The sequence below is a fragment of the Oncorhynchus clarkii genome, chromosome 13 (genome assembly GCF_045791955.1).
Source record: "Oncorhynchus clarkii lewisi isolate Uvic-CL-2024 chromosome 13, UVic_Ocla_1.0, whole genome shotgun sequence".
NCBI classification, from domain to species: domain Eukaryota; kingdom Metazoa; phylum Chordata; class Actinopteri; order Salmoniformes; family Salmonidae; genus Oncorhynchus; species Oncorhynchus clarkii.
The window spans coordinates 20,080,480-20,093,595 of NC_092159.1; the positions used below are offsets into that span (position 1 = coordinate 20,080,480).

Consider the following 13,116-nt stretch of genomic DNA (forward strand, 5'->3'; position numbering starts at 1 on the left):
ACAACAAGTGGGACACAATCATGAAGTGGAACGACATTTATTGGATATTTCAAACTTTTTTAACAAATCAAAAACTGAAAAATTGGGCGTGCAAAATTATTCTACAAGCCACTGATGCAGACCTTTAGAACATCTATATTTTAAAAAGTAAAATAAATACATGTAATATAGCCTACACCTTCACAATAAGTCCATTATTTATTTTAGACAGGTCTAAAGAAGCATGATATGAAGATAATGTAGTCTAGTTCAGAAGAACAGAATAGCATACTCTGAGTTGTCCTTATGTTATGTCCTGATGTGGCTATGCCAAATGGCTGTAGGCTAAACTAGTTAATTTAGCAGACAAGATTTGCTTGGAATTCCGTGGCATTATATTTTATATTATTTTATAGTATGAAGAATACAAACGATTTGAGGGTGTGCACACATGCAACTATTCTGTTTCTTATGCTGGGCATCATTCACAAGTGATAGGCTAATATTGTCACCCATCAGACTATTCTTGATTTAATCTTGTCTTTACATATAGTAAATAATATATGTATGACATTTGTTTTGATTAAGAATGGACCATTATCATGCACCTGTCTCGAAACAGGGGCAGTGGGGAAGAAATACATGTCTGCTTTTCCTGTGGTTCATTTCCAGCCAGGCAGCCTATACTCCTGTTGTAAAGATAAACAATGTGCTTAATATTAGGAAAGTTGAGGAATAAATATAGTAGGCCTAGTCTATAGAAAGCTTAGGGGAATCTCCTCTTTTTAGTAGAGGCCATCACTCTTTTTTCTCGTACAATTGCATAGCCAAAAAAATGTGGTGGTAAATGAGCTCATGGGCTCTCATGAAGTGTTTGATTAGATTTTTAGTAACATTTGCGTTGATGTCAGAGTGATTTGAGGGACAATAGAGGGCTGAGTACCAGGCAGTTAGAAGGTTGATAGGCTACTAATGACCATCAGCAGCATCAGAGCTTGGAGAAGCCTAATTACCGTGACTAACCGGTCACATGGAATATGATGGCCTTCATGACTCGTGACCGCCGCTGTGGCGGTACTAAAGTCACCGTAACAGCCCTACCTCTCTCTCCCCCTCCTTCATTCATTCCTCTCTTTCCACTCTCCCTCCTGTGTGGCATCCCAAGCTTTAGAGAACCACCACTAGATTGAACAGGATTCACCACACTTGAACTGTATTGTTACACACACACACACACACACACACACACACACACACACACACACACACACACACACACACACACACACACACACACACACACCACCCTCCTATTCAGAATAATACATGACAACACAGTAGCGATATCTAGATTAGAGATATCCAGATTAGAGATAACAGACATACAACATACTCACATGTATCTGAGTTCTGACTCTCTTCTGACCAGCACATCTCGAATCCTGTCAATCTTGAACAGCTCTCCCTCGATGTCATCTATGGTGATGGTGGAGTCTGCCATGGAGACGATGTCCTCTTCTGATCAGAGAGGACAGACAAACGTTCTGTTTTTTCTATTAAACTCCTTTCCAGTTCTACATTTTGGAATGATATGGATATGGTAGAATAGGTAGGCAGACGTGTGCTCACGCGCAAACATGCTCTCACACACACACACACACAGTCGCACATGCACACGCACGCACACACACACAGTTGGATTGGCATAGCAAAGTAACATTGTGACAAGATAAAGCTCGCATATGCATAAATATGGCTGTATCACACATGTCCTACTGTAGCATCATGGATAAGTTAGCTTGGGACAAGATCATCATCTTTGTATGGTGCCCAGCAAAACATTGATTTTGTCTGGTTCAATGCAGGCTAAGGAATTCAATTAGGGTTTGTTCCAGGATTAATCAAATACATACAGTTGAAGTCGGAAGTTTAAATACACCATAGCCAAATACATTTAAACTCGGTTTTTCACAATTCCTGACATTTAATCCTAGTAAAAAATCCCTGTCTTAGGTCAGTTAGGCTCACCACTGTTTAAGAATGTGAAATGTCAGAATAATAGTAGAGAGAATGATTATTTCAGATTTGATTTCTTTCATCACATTCCCAGTGGGTCAGAAGTTTACATACACTCAATTACTATTTGGTAGCATTGCCTTCAAATCGTTTAACTTGGATCAAACGTTTCAGGTAGCCTTCCACAAGCTTCCCACAATAAGAATTTTGGCCCATTCCCCCTGACAGAGCTGGTGTAACTGAGTCAGGTTTGTAGGCCTCCTTGCTTGCACACGCTTTTTCAGTTCTGCCCACACATTTTATATAGGATTGAGATCAGGGCTTTGTGAAGGCCACTCCAATACCTTGACTTTGTTGTCCTTAAGCCATTTTTCCACAACTTTTGAAGTATGCTTGGGGTCATTGTCCATTTAAAAGACCCATTTGCGACCAAGTTTTAACTTCCTGACTGATGTCTTGAGATGTTGCTTCAATATATCCACATACTTTTCCTTCCTCATAACGCCATCTATTTTGTGAAGTGCACCAGTCCCTCCTGCAGCAAAGCACCCCCACAACATGATGCTGCCACCCCCATGCTTCACAGTTGGGATGGTGTTCTTCGGCTTGCAAGCCGCCCCCTTTTTCCTCCAAACATAACAATGGTCATTATGGCCAAACAGTTCTATTTTTGTTTCATCAGACCAGAGGACATTTCTCCAACAAGTACGATCTTTGTCCCTATGTGCAGTCGCAAACCGTAGTCTAGCTTTTTAATGGCGGTTTTGGAGATGTGGCTTCTTCCTTGCTGAGCAGCCTTTCCGGTTATGTCGATATAGGACTCATTTTACTGTGGATATAGATACTTTTGTTCCTGTTTCCTCCAGCATCTTTACAAGGTCCTTTGCTGTTGTTCTGGGATTGATTTGCACTTTTCGCACCAAAGTACGTTAATCTCTAGGAGCCAGAACGCATCTCCTTCCTGAGCGGTATGATGGTTGCTTGGTCCTATGGTGTGTATACTTGCGTACTATTGTTTGTACAGATAAACGTGGAACCTTCAGGCGTTTGGAAATTGCTCCCAAGGATGAACCAGACCTGTGGAGGTCTACAATTTTTTTTCTGAGGTCTTGGCTGATTTCTTTTGATTTTCCCATGATGTCAAGCAAAGAGGCACTGAGTTTGAAGGTAGGCCTTGAAATACATCCATATGTACACCTCCAATTGACTCAAATTATGTCAATTAGCCTATCAGAAGCTTCTAAAGCCATGACATAATGTTCTGGAATTTTCCAAGCTATTTAAAGGCACAGTCAACTTAGTGTATAAACTTCTGACCCACTGGAATTGTGATGATAATCTATCTGTAAACAATTGTTGGAAAAATGACTTGTGTCATGCACAAAGTGTCCTAACCGACTTGCCAAAACTATAGTTTGTTAACAAGAAATGTGTGGAGTGGTTGAAAAACGAGTTTTAATGTCTCCAACCTAAGTGTATGTAAACTTCTGACTTCAACTGTACACAGCAAAAACTGAAAAACAGAGAGATATGCTTCTTAAAAAAATAAATCTAGCCTGTGCCTAGCACTTTATCTCTGATGAAAACAATTCATTAAGTCACAAAATCCACGCTTTGGCAGCAAGTTGGAGGCTTCTTCCTCAGTCATTGTTATGAGAAACGTTGAAGGTAAAAACCTTTCAGTCTTTGAGTACAAAGACTTTTTACCAATTTCCCAGCGTGTGAGAAGCAGAGGCAGAAAAACTGTGTTCCTTGTAATTACTGTTGATGATCTGAACCCATGGAGACTCTGGGGAACCATTTGAGAAAAGAGTTGACTGTCCGAGTGCTCTGGTGCAGACTGGCTCACACAGTGAGTGAGTTAGTGAGTAAATGAGAGAGACAGAGAGCGAGAGAAAGAGAAGGTTTGCGTGCGAGTGAGTCTGCCTATGAGTGTCCTACCTCCCTCACCCCCTTTGAGCGGAATATAAATCACCAAGAAAAATAAGTCTAAGTATGAACAGCTACTTATGTGGTTTTACAACGGCGGCCAGACATCAGCACAAGGAAATACCTAACAGAATGACATTATAATAAATACTTATGTTTATGTCAATGTGCATTTCTTGAATTTATGCAGGGCACACCTTGCCAGGCCATTTCTTTAAGTTGTTACTACGTTTATACTACTTTGGTAACCAGAGTGTAATTGCTACTGGTAGTTTACCATCCTTTACCTCTATTCCATCTAACCTGCTGTTACATAATGTGATCATAGATAACCTTTATAAGCTTCGTCACATCTCAGCCGCTATATCTCACTCATTTATCTGTCTGCCCCAAGCTGTTAACATCAAGCTTTGTTTTTCCTCAGTCCCAATAACTAGTGTGAGATGGAGCCAGTTCAAAGCATTTCAGCTTCAGACCCGGTGCAGAATTTCAATCGAGCTAAACACTCTGCCATGACATCAAACATTCCACTGCGTCCACCGCCCGAACTCCCTATTGCTTTCACAGATTTATGCCTACTTGTCGCACAAAAGAGAATTATACATTTATTTACCATCTGATCCTAGATCAGTATTTCTTGATCAAACGTTCAACTGCATCCATTCTCCACAACTGCCTATTTCTTTCGCAGATTTACACCTTCGAGTCACAGAAAAAAAACTGATTAGACATGGATTTAACTTTATTTACTGATCCTAGACCTGTCAGAAAGACCAGTCATTCCTTGTTGAAGGTGTATTGAGGTATGCTGATGAGTGTCCTGTGTGCCAAAAGACTGTGTTAGCCTGCTGAGCTAAAGGAAGTCAGAGGTTCAACAGTTCGGTCAGTCTGCCTTCTCTTCCTCCGAGTCTCTTCTGAGTCTCGTCTGCTGGTGTCTTGGTTCCCTAGCGGCTCTGCTAACTAACTCTTCCCCGCTGTTGAGCTGCTCTATGTTGAGCCCGACTAACTGAGACACCAGCTGGGCTGGGGATTGAGAAACCTCACACCACCACCACTGACTTACAGAGAATCTGATAGTCTCCTTCTTCCTCCTGAGGGATGAGACTGTCTACTTTGATACTCTTTACCATGGCAAATACATACAAGATGTGTGTTTTGTCTGAAAGTCAATTGAAAATAAAGCAGAGAGAGAAGGGTGGGGGAGAGCGAGAGAGAGATATCCTTTTCTCCTCCTCACACAGGCTTGCCCCAGGGATGGCAGGCTAGACTGGGCTTGATGTGCAGAATCAGATATAACATCCTTTGAGGGAGCTGAAAGGAAGAGAAGAGGTGTATTCTAACTAGCACCAACGGTGCGTTGTTACATCTGCTCCTGCCACGCCCTCTACTGCTCATCCTGTGTCTCCTTGACCTGCCGCCACTCCCCCAGTGCTCTCTCCCTCCCTCTGTGTGTGTGATTGTGTGGGTGGAGACAGGTGTGCTGGAGTCAGAGCAGATCCCCACCAGCTGCAACCTGTTCCATAACCAAGACCTCTACAAATACTCAGTCCTGCCACTTCCACGCTGACAGATCGTAATCTCTGCTCAGTCAGTCTACGGTTCTAGCCGTTTGGTACTGTTAGATCCTGTTATCCTGTTGTGCCTGTTTTCCTGGCCTGATGTTGTTTTCCTCTCCGCTACATTTCCACCCGCTCTGACTCTGGTCCCTGTCTCCATTCCCACGTCTCGTCATCCTGCTTCTCTGTCCTGGATTCCCCTCCGGATCTGCTTACCCTGTCCCCACACCTCTCACTCCAGCCTCAGCCTCAGCACCTGGTTTCCTGCAACCCGCCCGAGCTTCCCCTGACCTGCACTCCATCTTCCCCCTGTGTTTCAATAAATACCTTGGTTACTTCATCCCAGTCTCCTCATCTGAGTCTGCTCTTTGGTTCCCCTGTTCCACTCTGTGTAACATGCGTGGGTAAAATCACTGGGGAAGCCAAGCCCGTCGACTCATCCACAAAAAAAGTCATAATACAACCTATATAGCATGTACAGTAACAGACAGTTACATGTAAGCTAGTTCTTGTTTCTGACATTTTCGGTCCACTAAACAACTATTGATGTAGCACCACGGAGAGTCACCGCAAGTCACAAAGAAAACAGGAGCTGCCTCCACTATTCCGGCACCATTTCAACTTCAACATTTCAACATCATCAAATCACCTCTGCTGAGTCTAATACAGTGACAACTCAAAGATACCAAAAACAATTTAGTCCAATCAATGTAAGCTAAATATGATGTGGCTGTCCATGGTTCTGATTTCTGTGTGTGTGTGTGTGTGTGCATGTTTGTAGAGACAAGCCAATGCCATCCTCCTCTCTTTGATGTTGACGAAACGTTCTATCACTCTGTCATACAGTACATTCTTTTCATTTTTGTTGTCCTAGGCTACTTGGCTAAAAGGCTTGCTCGCTAGCCTAACTTCCATTCATGGCAAACTTTGGCTAGTTAACATTATCCTTCTACATCTAGCTACATATTGAACTTGTGTCAAATCAACTGTTATTAGTCACATGCACCGAATACAACAGGTGTAGTAGACCTTACCGTGAAATGCTTACTTACAAGACCTTAACCAACAATGCAGTTTTAAGAAAAATACCCCCCAAAAAGTAAGAAAAACCAATAATTAAACAGCAGCAGTAAATAACAATAGCGGGCTATATACAGGGGTTACTGGTACAGAGTCAATGTGTCAATGTGTGGGGGCACCAGTGTCGAGGTAATTGAGGTCATTATGTACATGCAGGTAAGGTTATAAAAGTGGCGATGCATAGATAATAACAGAGTAGCAGCAGTGTATGGTGGGGTGCAAATAGTCTGGGTAGCCATTTGATTAGCTGTTCAGGATTCTTATGGCTTGGGGTAGAAGCTGTTTAGAAGCCTCTTGGACCTAGACTTGGTGCTCCGATACCGCTTGCCGTGAGGTAGCAGAGAGAACAGTCTATGACTAGGGTGGCTGGAGCCTTTGACAATTTTTAGGGCCTTCCTCTGACACTGCCTGGTATAGAGGTCCTGGATGGCAGGAAGCTTGGCCCCGGTGATGTACTGGGCCATACGCACTACCCTTTGTAGTGCTTTGCGGTCGGAGGCCGAGCAGTTGCCATACCAGGCAGTGATGCAACCCGTCTCAGGTCAGGGGCACAACAATGTTGAATTAATGGTTGGATCAGAATTGCTGGCCTCCTCCTAGCGACTCCTGTGGCGGGCCGGGCGCAGTGCACGCTAATCAGGTCGCCAGGTGCACGGTGTTTCCTCTGACACATTGGTGCGGCTGGCTTCCGGGTTGGATGAGCATTGTGTTAAGAAGCAGTGCGGCTTGGTTGGGCTGTGTTTCGGAGGACGCATGGCTTTCGACCTTTGTCTCTCCCGAGCCCGTACGGGAGTAGTAGCGATGAGACAAGATAGTAACTACTAACAATTGGATACCACGTAATTGGGGAGAAAAGGGGGTAAAATTTAAAATAAAAAAATTAAAAGAATTGCCATTGACCAGTACGGAGAAAAAAGTAAAAGCACAAGTACAAATCCCTATCTCTATCCATGGCTAATTTAGGAAAGGGACCATTTCAGCTAGCTAGCCAAAGGAGGACAACAAGACAACGAGATGCAGCAATTCAAGTTTTCTATCAATGACGTATCAATGGGATTTGAGAGCAAACTTTTTTTTGGTGCGCCGGGATCATTCACAGTTGAGCTCGCTGGCTTACTTTGCATTCAATGCTACGGGTGGCAACAATGTCCTACTCATTTGGACCAGACAGCATCAGATAGATGGCCTACACACAGAGAGACAGCGGGGCACGAGTTACATTCAGCCTTTTGCGAATTGAAGGAAAATGATGAAACACAGAGAGACTAAAGATAAATTATTGTACGTTTTTTTTTGTCATTTTTGGGGGGAAGTCTGGCTTCCCTTGGCATCCAGTGTATATTCACTCTTATCCCTTTGGCATCTGTCAGCATTGTATTGTGTACAAGCCTGAGACTCCCAAAGAGCCAAAGCAGTCAGCGTTCTCAGCCAGGCACAAAGGACGCATACTTAGCTATATGAATCTTCACAGAGACGCTCAGCTGTGTTACTACAGTATGACACACTTCCTGATGTGACCAGCTACGACAGCGCTTACGTCAAGACAGCCATGGCACTTTCACTCCGGAGGGAGGGGTGGTCTCATCATAAAGACTGATTAGTGGACTCTGGATCGTAAAAACTTGCCAATGTTTCGAACTCCATTCAAGTAAACCTGACAACACTCCCAACATCTCCTGAAGTTCAAACCTCTCTATAACTCTATTGTCTTTAGTGTCTATTCCCATCCCTCCTCTGACCTACACTTCCTCCCTGTTAAGGACAACACCAGTGGCACGTTGGGATTTCAAAATGCCACAACAGGTTTCCCAAAAGCCATCAGTGAGAGGTTCACTGTGTACCCAGCCTCCGGCACCCATTACCTTGACAGCCATCATCACGTCTGGGACTGAGAGGTTGGTCGGGTCTGTTGTAACTAGGCGGCATGTTCACACCCCTGCACTAAGGGAAAGAGATCGGAGTAGGGCTGGAGGGGGGCCATCCCTGGAGCTAGAGCTAGGGTCACTGTGAGAGTGCATAGCAGAAGTGTGTGTGTAATTGTGTGTGTGTGTGTGTGTGTGTGTGTGTGTGTGTGTGTGTGTGTGTGTAATAATGTGTCTGAGTGTGTGTAGAGAGAGAAATTCATAATAGAGACACTGGAAGAACAGTGATCCAATTCCTCTGCAGAGCTTCTCATGTTGAGACAACTTATGTGTTCCAAACTCAATTAAAAAGTACACTACTACCTGGTTTTCAACCTTGCTCTGCGGAACTAACTTTAAAATTTGACTGTGGCTCGCTCTAAGTCCATGTCTCTCACCCTCCCTAAGAGAATGTCTAGCACACTGTCACTGCCAATTGGAGGACACTGCTGTTAGCCAACCATTACAAGTTAGCATTCAGCATCCACATAGCATATGTAATGTAGCATAGAACAATGGATGAGAGAGAACAATGGAGAGAGAGAGAGAACAATAGAGAGAGAGAGAGAGAGAGAGAGAGAGAGAGAGAGAAAAAAAGAAAGAAAGAAAGGAGAGATTCAGATTCCTCATTTTGAGGAAGTGCAGTAATAGCCTACAGGCACTTTGATTGAAGAGAAATAGAAGATAATGACTAAAACAAAGTGTTTAGTTACAAAAAAATATATAAATTATTCTCAACAAACAAACAATTTCCTATTCCTTTTGTTGTTGAAACATGAAAGCAAAAGAAGAATGACTCTGAGAGAATTGTTGATGTAATGATATCAATAGTGTGGGAACAGTGTGTCCTCAGCCTTGCGAAACTGACACTCACAGTGTTCTCTTCCATTCTCAACGTCCTGTTAAGTCTCATCAGCAGGCCATCATCTATAATTTGGGGTGCAATTTACTGACTATAATGGCGTACACCCTGTGACTGTACACATTATTCTAAAATGGACACACGCGTTATTGAAAAAACTCACTTATGGCTTTACATCACCTGCCATCACATGGTTGGAGAGTTACTTATTCAATAGAACCCAGAGAGTGTCCTTCAATGGAAGCTTCTCTAACGTCAGATATGTACAGTGTGGTATCCCTCAGGGCAGTTGCCTTGGGCCATTACTCTTCTCAATTTTTAAAAACGATTTGCCACTTGTCTTACAAGAAGCTGCAGTCAGTTATAGTCAGTGTCAGAATGGGTCATTAACAATTAACTGGCCTTAAATACATCTAAAACCAAAAGTATTGCATTTGGTTCAAAGCATTCTCCTAGACCTAAACCTCAAATGGAGTTGTGCATTAAGGGTGTGACCATTGAACAAGTGGAAGAAGCTGAACTCATGGTCAAGTCATATTGACACAGCTGTTGTAAAGATGGGGAGAGGTATGTCTGTTATAAAAAGATGTTCTGCGTTTTTGACAAAACTGTACTACTTCAGGCGCGGATCTTGATTACTGTCTGGTAATATGGTCAGGTGGAGCAAAGAAAGACCTATTAAAGCTGCAGCAGGCTCAAAATAAAGCAGCACACCTTGTCCTTAACTGCACACACAGAACTAACGTCAACAACATGCATAATAGTATTTCATGTTTGAGGGTTTAGGAGAAATTGACAACTTCTCTTGCCTAAACATTTGAATAATCAATTTGCATACACTTCAAACAGACATACACTGTACATACCGCACCAGACACACCACTATGGGTTTCTTCACTGTACCCAAACTAAAAACAGATGTAATGCGTCACTCAGTTACAGTGCCTTCGGAAAGTATTCAGACCCCTTGACTTTGTCCACATTTTGTTACCTTACAGCCTTATTCTAAATTTGATTAAATAAAAACAATATCAGAAATCTACACACAGTACCCCATAATGACAAAGTGAAAACAGGTTTTGGGATTTTTTTGCAAATGCATTAATAATAAAAAACAGAAAAACCTTATTTGCATAAGTATTCAGACCCATTGCTATGAGACTCGAAATTGAGCTCAGGTGCATCCTGTTTCCATTGATCATCGTTGATATGTTTCTACAACTTGATTGGAGTCTTCCTGTGGTAAATTCAATTGATTGGACATGATTTGGAAAGGCACACACCTGTCTACATAAGGTCCCACAGTTGTCAGAGCAAAAACCAAGCCATGAGGTCGAAAGAATTGTCCGTAGAGCTCCGAGACAGGATTGTGTCGAGACACAGATCTGGGGAAGGGTACCAAAAAAATTCTGGAGCATTGAAGGTCCCTAAGAACACAGCGGCCTCCATCATTCTTAAATGGAAGAAGTTTGGAACCACCAAGACTCTTCCTAGAGCTGGCCACCCGGCCAAACTGAGCAATCGGGGGAGAAGGGCCCTCTAGAGTTTCTCTGTGGATATGGGAGAAACTTCCAGAAGGACAACCATCTCTGCAGCACTCCACCAATCGGTTATTTATGGTAGAGTGGCCAGACGGAAGCCACTCCTCAGTAAAAGGCACATGACAGCCTGCTTGCAGTTTGCCAAAAGGCACCTAAAGACTCTCAGACCATGAGAAACAAGATTCTCTGGTCTGATGAAACCAATATTGAACTCTTTGGCCTGAATGCCAAGCGTCACGTCTGGAGGAAACCTGGCACCATCCCTACGGTGAAGCATGGTGGTGGCAGCATCATGCTGTGGGGATGTTTTTCAGCGATAGGGACTGTGAGACTAGTTAGGATCAAGGCAAAGATGAATGGAGCAAAGTACAGAGAAATCCTTGATGAAAACCTGCTTCAGAGTGCTCAGGACCTCAGACTGGGGCAAAGGTTCACCATCTAACAGGACAACGACCCTAAGCACACAGCCAAGACAACGCAGGACTGGCATCGGGAGAAGTCTCTGAATGTCCTTGAGTGGTCCAGCCAGAGCCCGGATTTGAACCCGATCGATCGAACATCTCTGGAGAGACCTGAAAATAGCTATGCAGCAACGCTCCCCATCCAACCCGACAGAGCTTGAGAGGATCTGTAGAGAAGAATGGGAGAAACTCCCCGAATACAGGTGTGCCAAGCTTGTAGCGTCATACCCAAGAAGACTCAAGGCTGTAATCGCTGCCAAAGGTTCTTCAGCAAAGTACTGAGTAAAGGTTCTGAATACTTATGTGAATTTGATATTTAATTTGTATTTATTTTTTATTAGCAAACATTTCTAAAAAAATGTTTTTGCTTTGTCATTATGGGGTATTTTGTGTAGATTGATGATGGGGAAAAAACAATTTAATCAATTTTAGAATAAAGCTGTAACCTAACAAAATGAGGAACAAGTCAAGGGGTCTGAATACTTTCCGAAGGCAGTGTATGTTTAGAGCCATGTCATCATGGAATGCTCTGCCACCAGAGGTTATTCAGGCAAAAGCAAGTTTAACTATTAAAAACGGATTTAAAAAAAACATATTCTATCACAGCACCTCTCCTCTTTCTAAAGATCAAATGTAACTGTACATGTATATGAATAGTGTGTCAATATAATTCGTATTGTTTCTTGGTGTCTTTCCAATATAGAACTCTTATATTCTTTTTTATTTTGAATTTCATGTCCTTGTCTATAACTGTTCTGTACTTTGTCATGTATTTGTACGTTTTATGTGGACCACAGGAAGAGTTAGCTGCTGCATGTGCAGCCCTCTAGTTACAGCTGTTGACTGCCACCTGTAGACGTGCATTATGAAACAAACATCAACGTCTGCATGCAACTGCAAGCATTTCCCCTGTAATAAATACTATTGTCTTTTCAGGTCAATTATGCACACACAAACAGTTCCATGTATTTACCTGTTTTGGAATTGTCTGTATTCCATTTAGTGCATTCCAGAGAGCCGTACTGATGTGATGATCCGTGTTTATTTTCCTTTTCCATCTCTCAACCGTGGGTTCGATTCCAAACTGGTCAAGGATGCGCTGTCAAACAAGTACAATGCTGTGTCTTGGAAACCGAAGGAAAACTAACAAGAAAAGGCAACTGGAGCAGTCTATGCGCACAGTCTTTCATTAAGTACCAAGCTGCATGGCAGAGAATTGTGTAAAAACGCTTCCACAACGTGCTGGTGTTGTCACGCTCTTGCCGTTATTTGAGTTTGCGGTGTTCAAGCCAAGGCTGATGATGTTTTCAATACCAACTGTAAACTCGAATATATACTTTTATATTAGACCATGGCGCCACCTTACGTTAATCGGTGGTACTACATACATGTTCCCCACAGTATCCCTCTCATTCAACATCACTGTACTTAAAGGGATAGTTCACCCAAATTACACAATTACACGTTGGTTTCCTTACACTGCAACGCTGCGTTCAAGAAAACGCAGAAATAGGAAACTCTGAAATGTCCAACTTGGAAATTCGTAGAAAGATGAGGTCATAGTTTCCCACTTGGAAAGTATTAAAATCAACCAATAGGAAGCTCTACACAAAAAACGTACACAAATTTGAACTCTGAGGTTCGGAGTTTACGAGTTGTCTTGCTTTGTTTTTAAAATTTGTGGCACAAATCCCATGCAAGTCATGGTACAGTCCAAATAATCTAAAAGTATCTCAAATGTATTGTGAAGCTCAACAAAGTCCCTTCTAGAGGATTTGAATATGATGTGGA

General features: G+C 42.7%; 1 protein-coding gene across 1 annotated transcript in view; it reads right to left on the reverse strand.

The window, feature by feature from the left end:
- Positions 1-12,896, reverse strand: part of LOC139423818 (bMERB domain-containing protein 1-like) — a 34,252-nt gene extending 21,356 nt beyond the window's left edge. The window contains exons 1-2 of the mRNA XM_071175455.1: positions 12,299-12,896; positions 1,377-1,497 (exon numbers count right to left, since the gene is read on the reverse strand). Of these exons, the coding sequence (XP_071031556.1) occupies positions 1,377-1,497; positions 12,299-12,383 (206 nt within the window). The 5' untranslated portion in view covers positions 12,384-12,896. The remainder of the gene's footprint in view (positions 1-1,376; positions 1,498-12,298) is intronic.
- Positions 12,897-13,116: the final 220 nt, after the last annotated feature.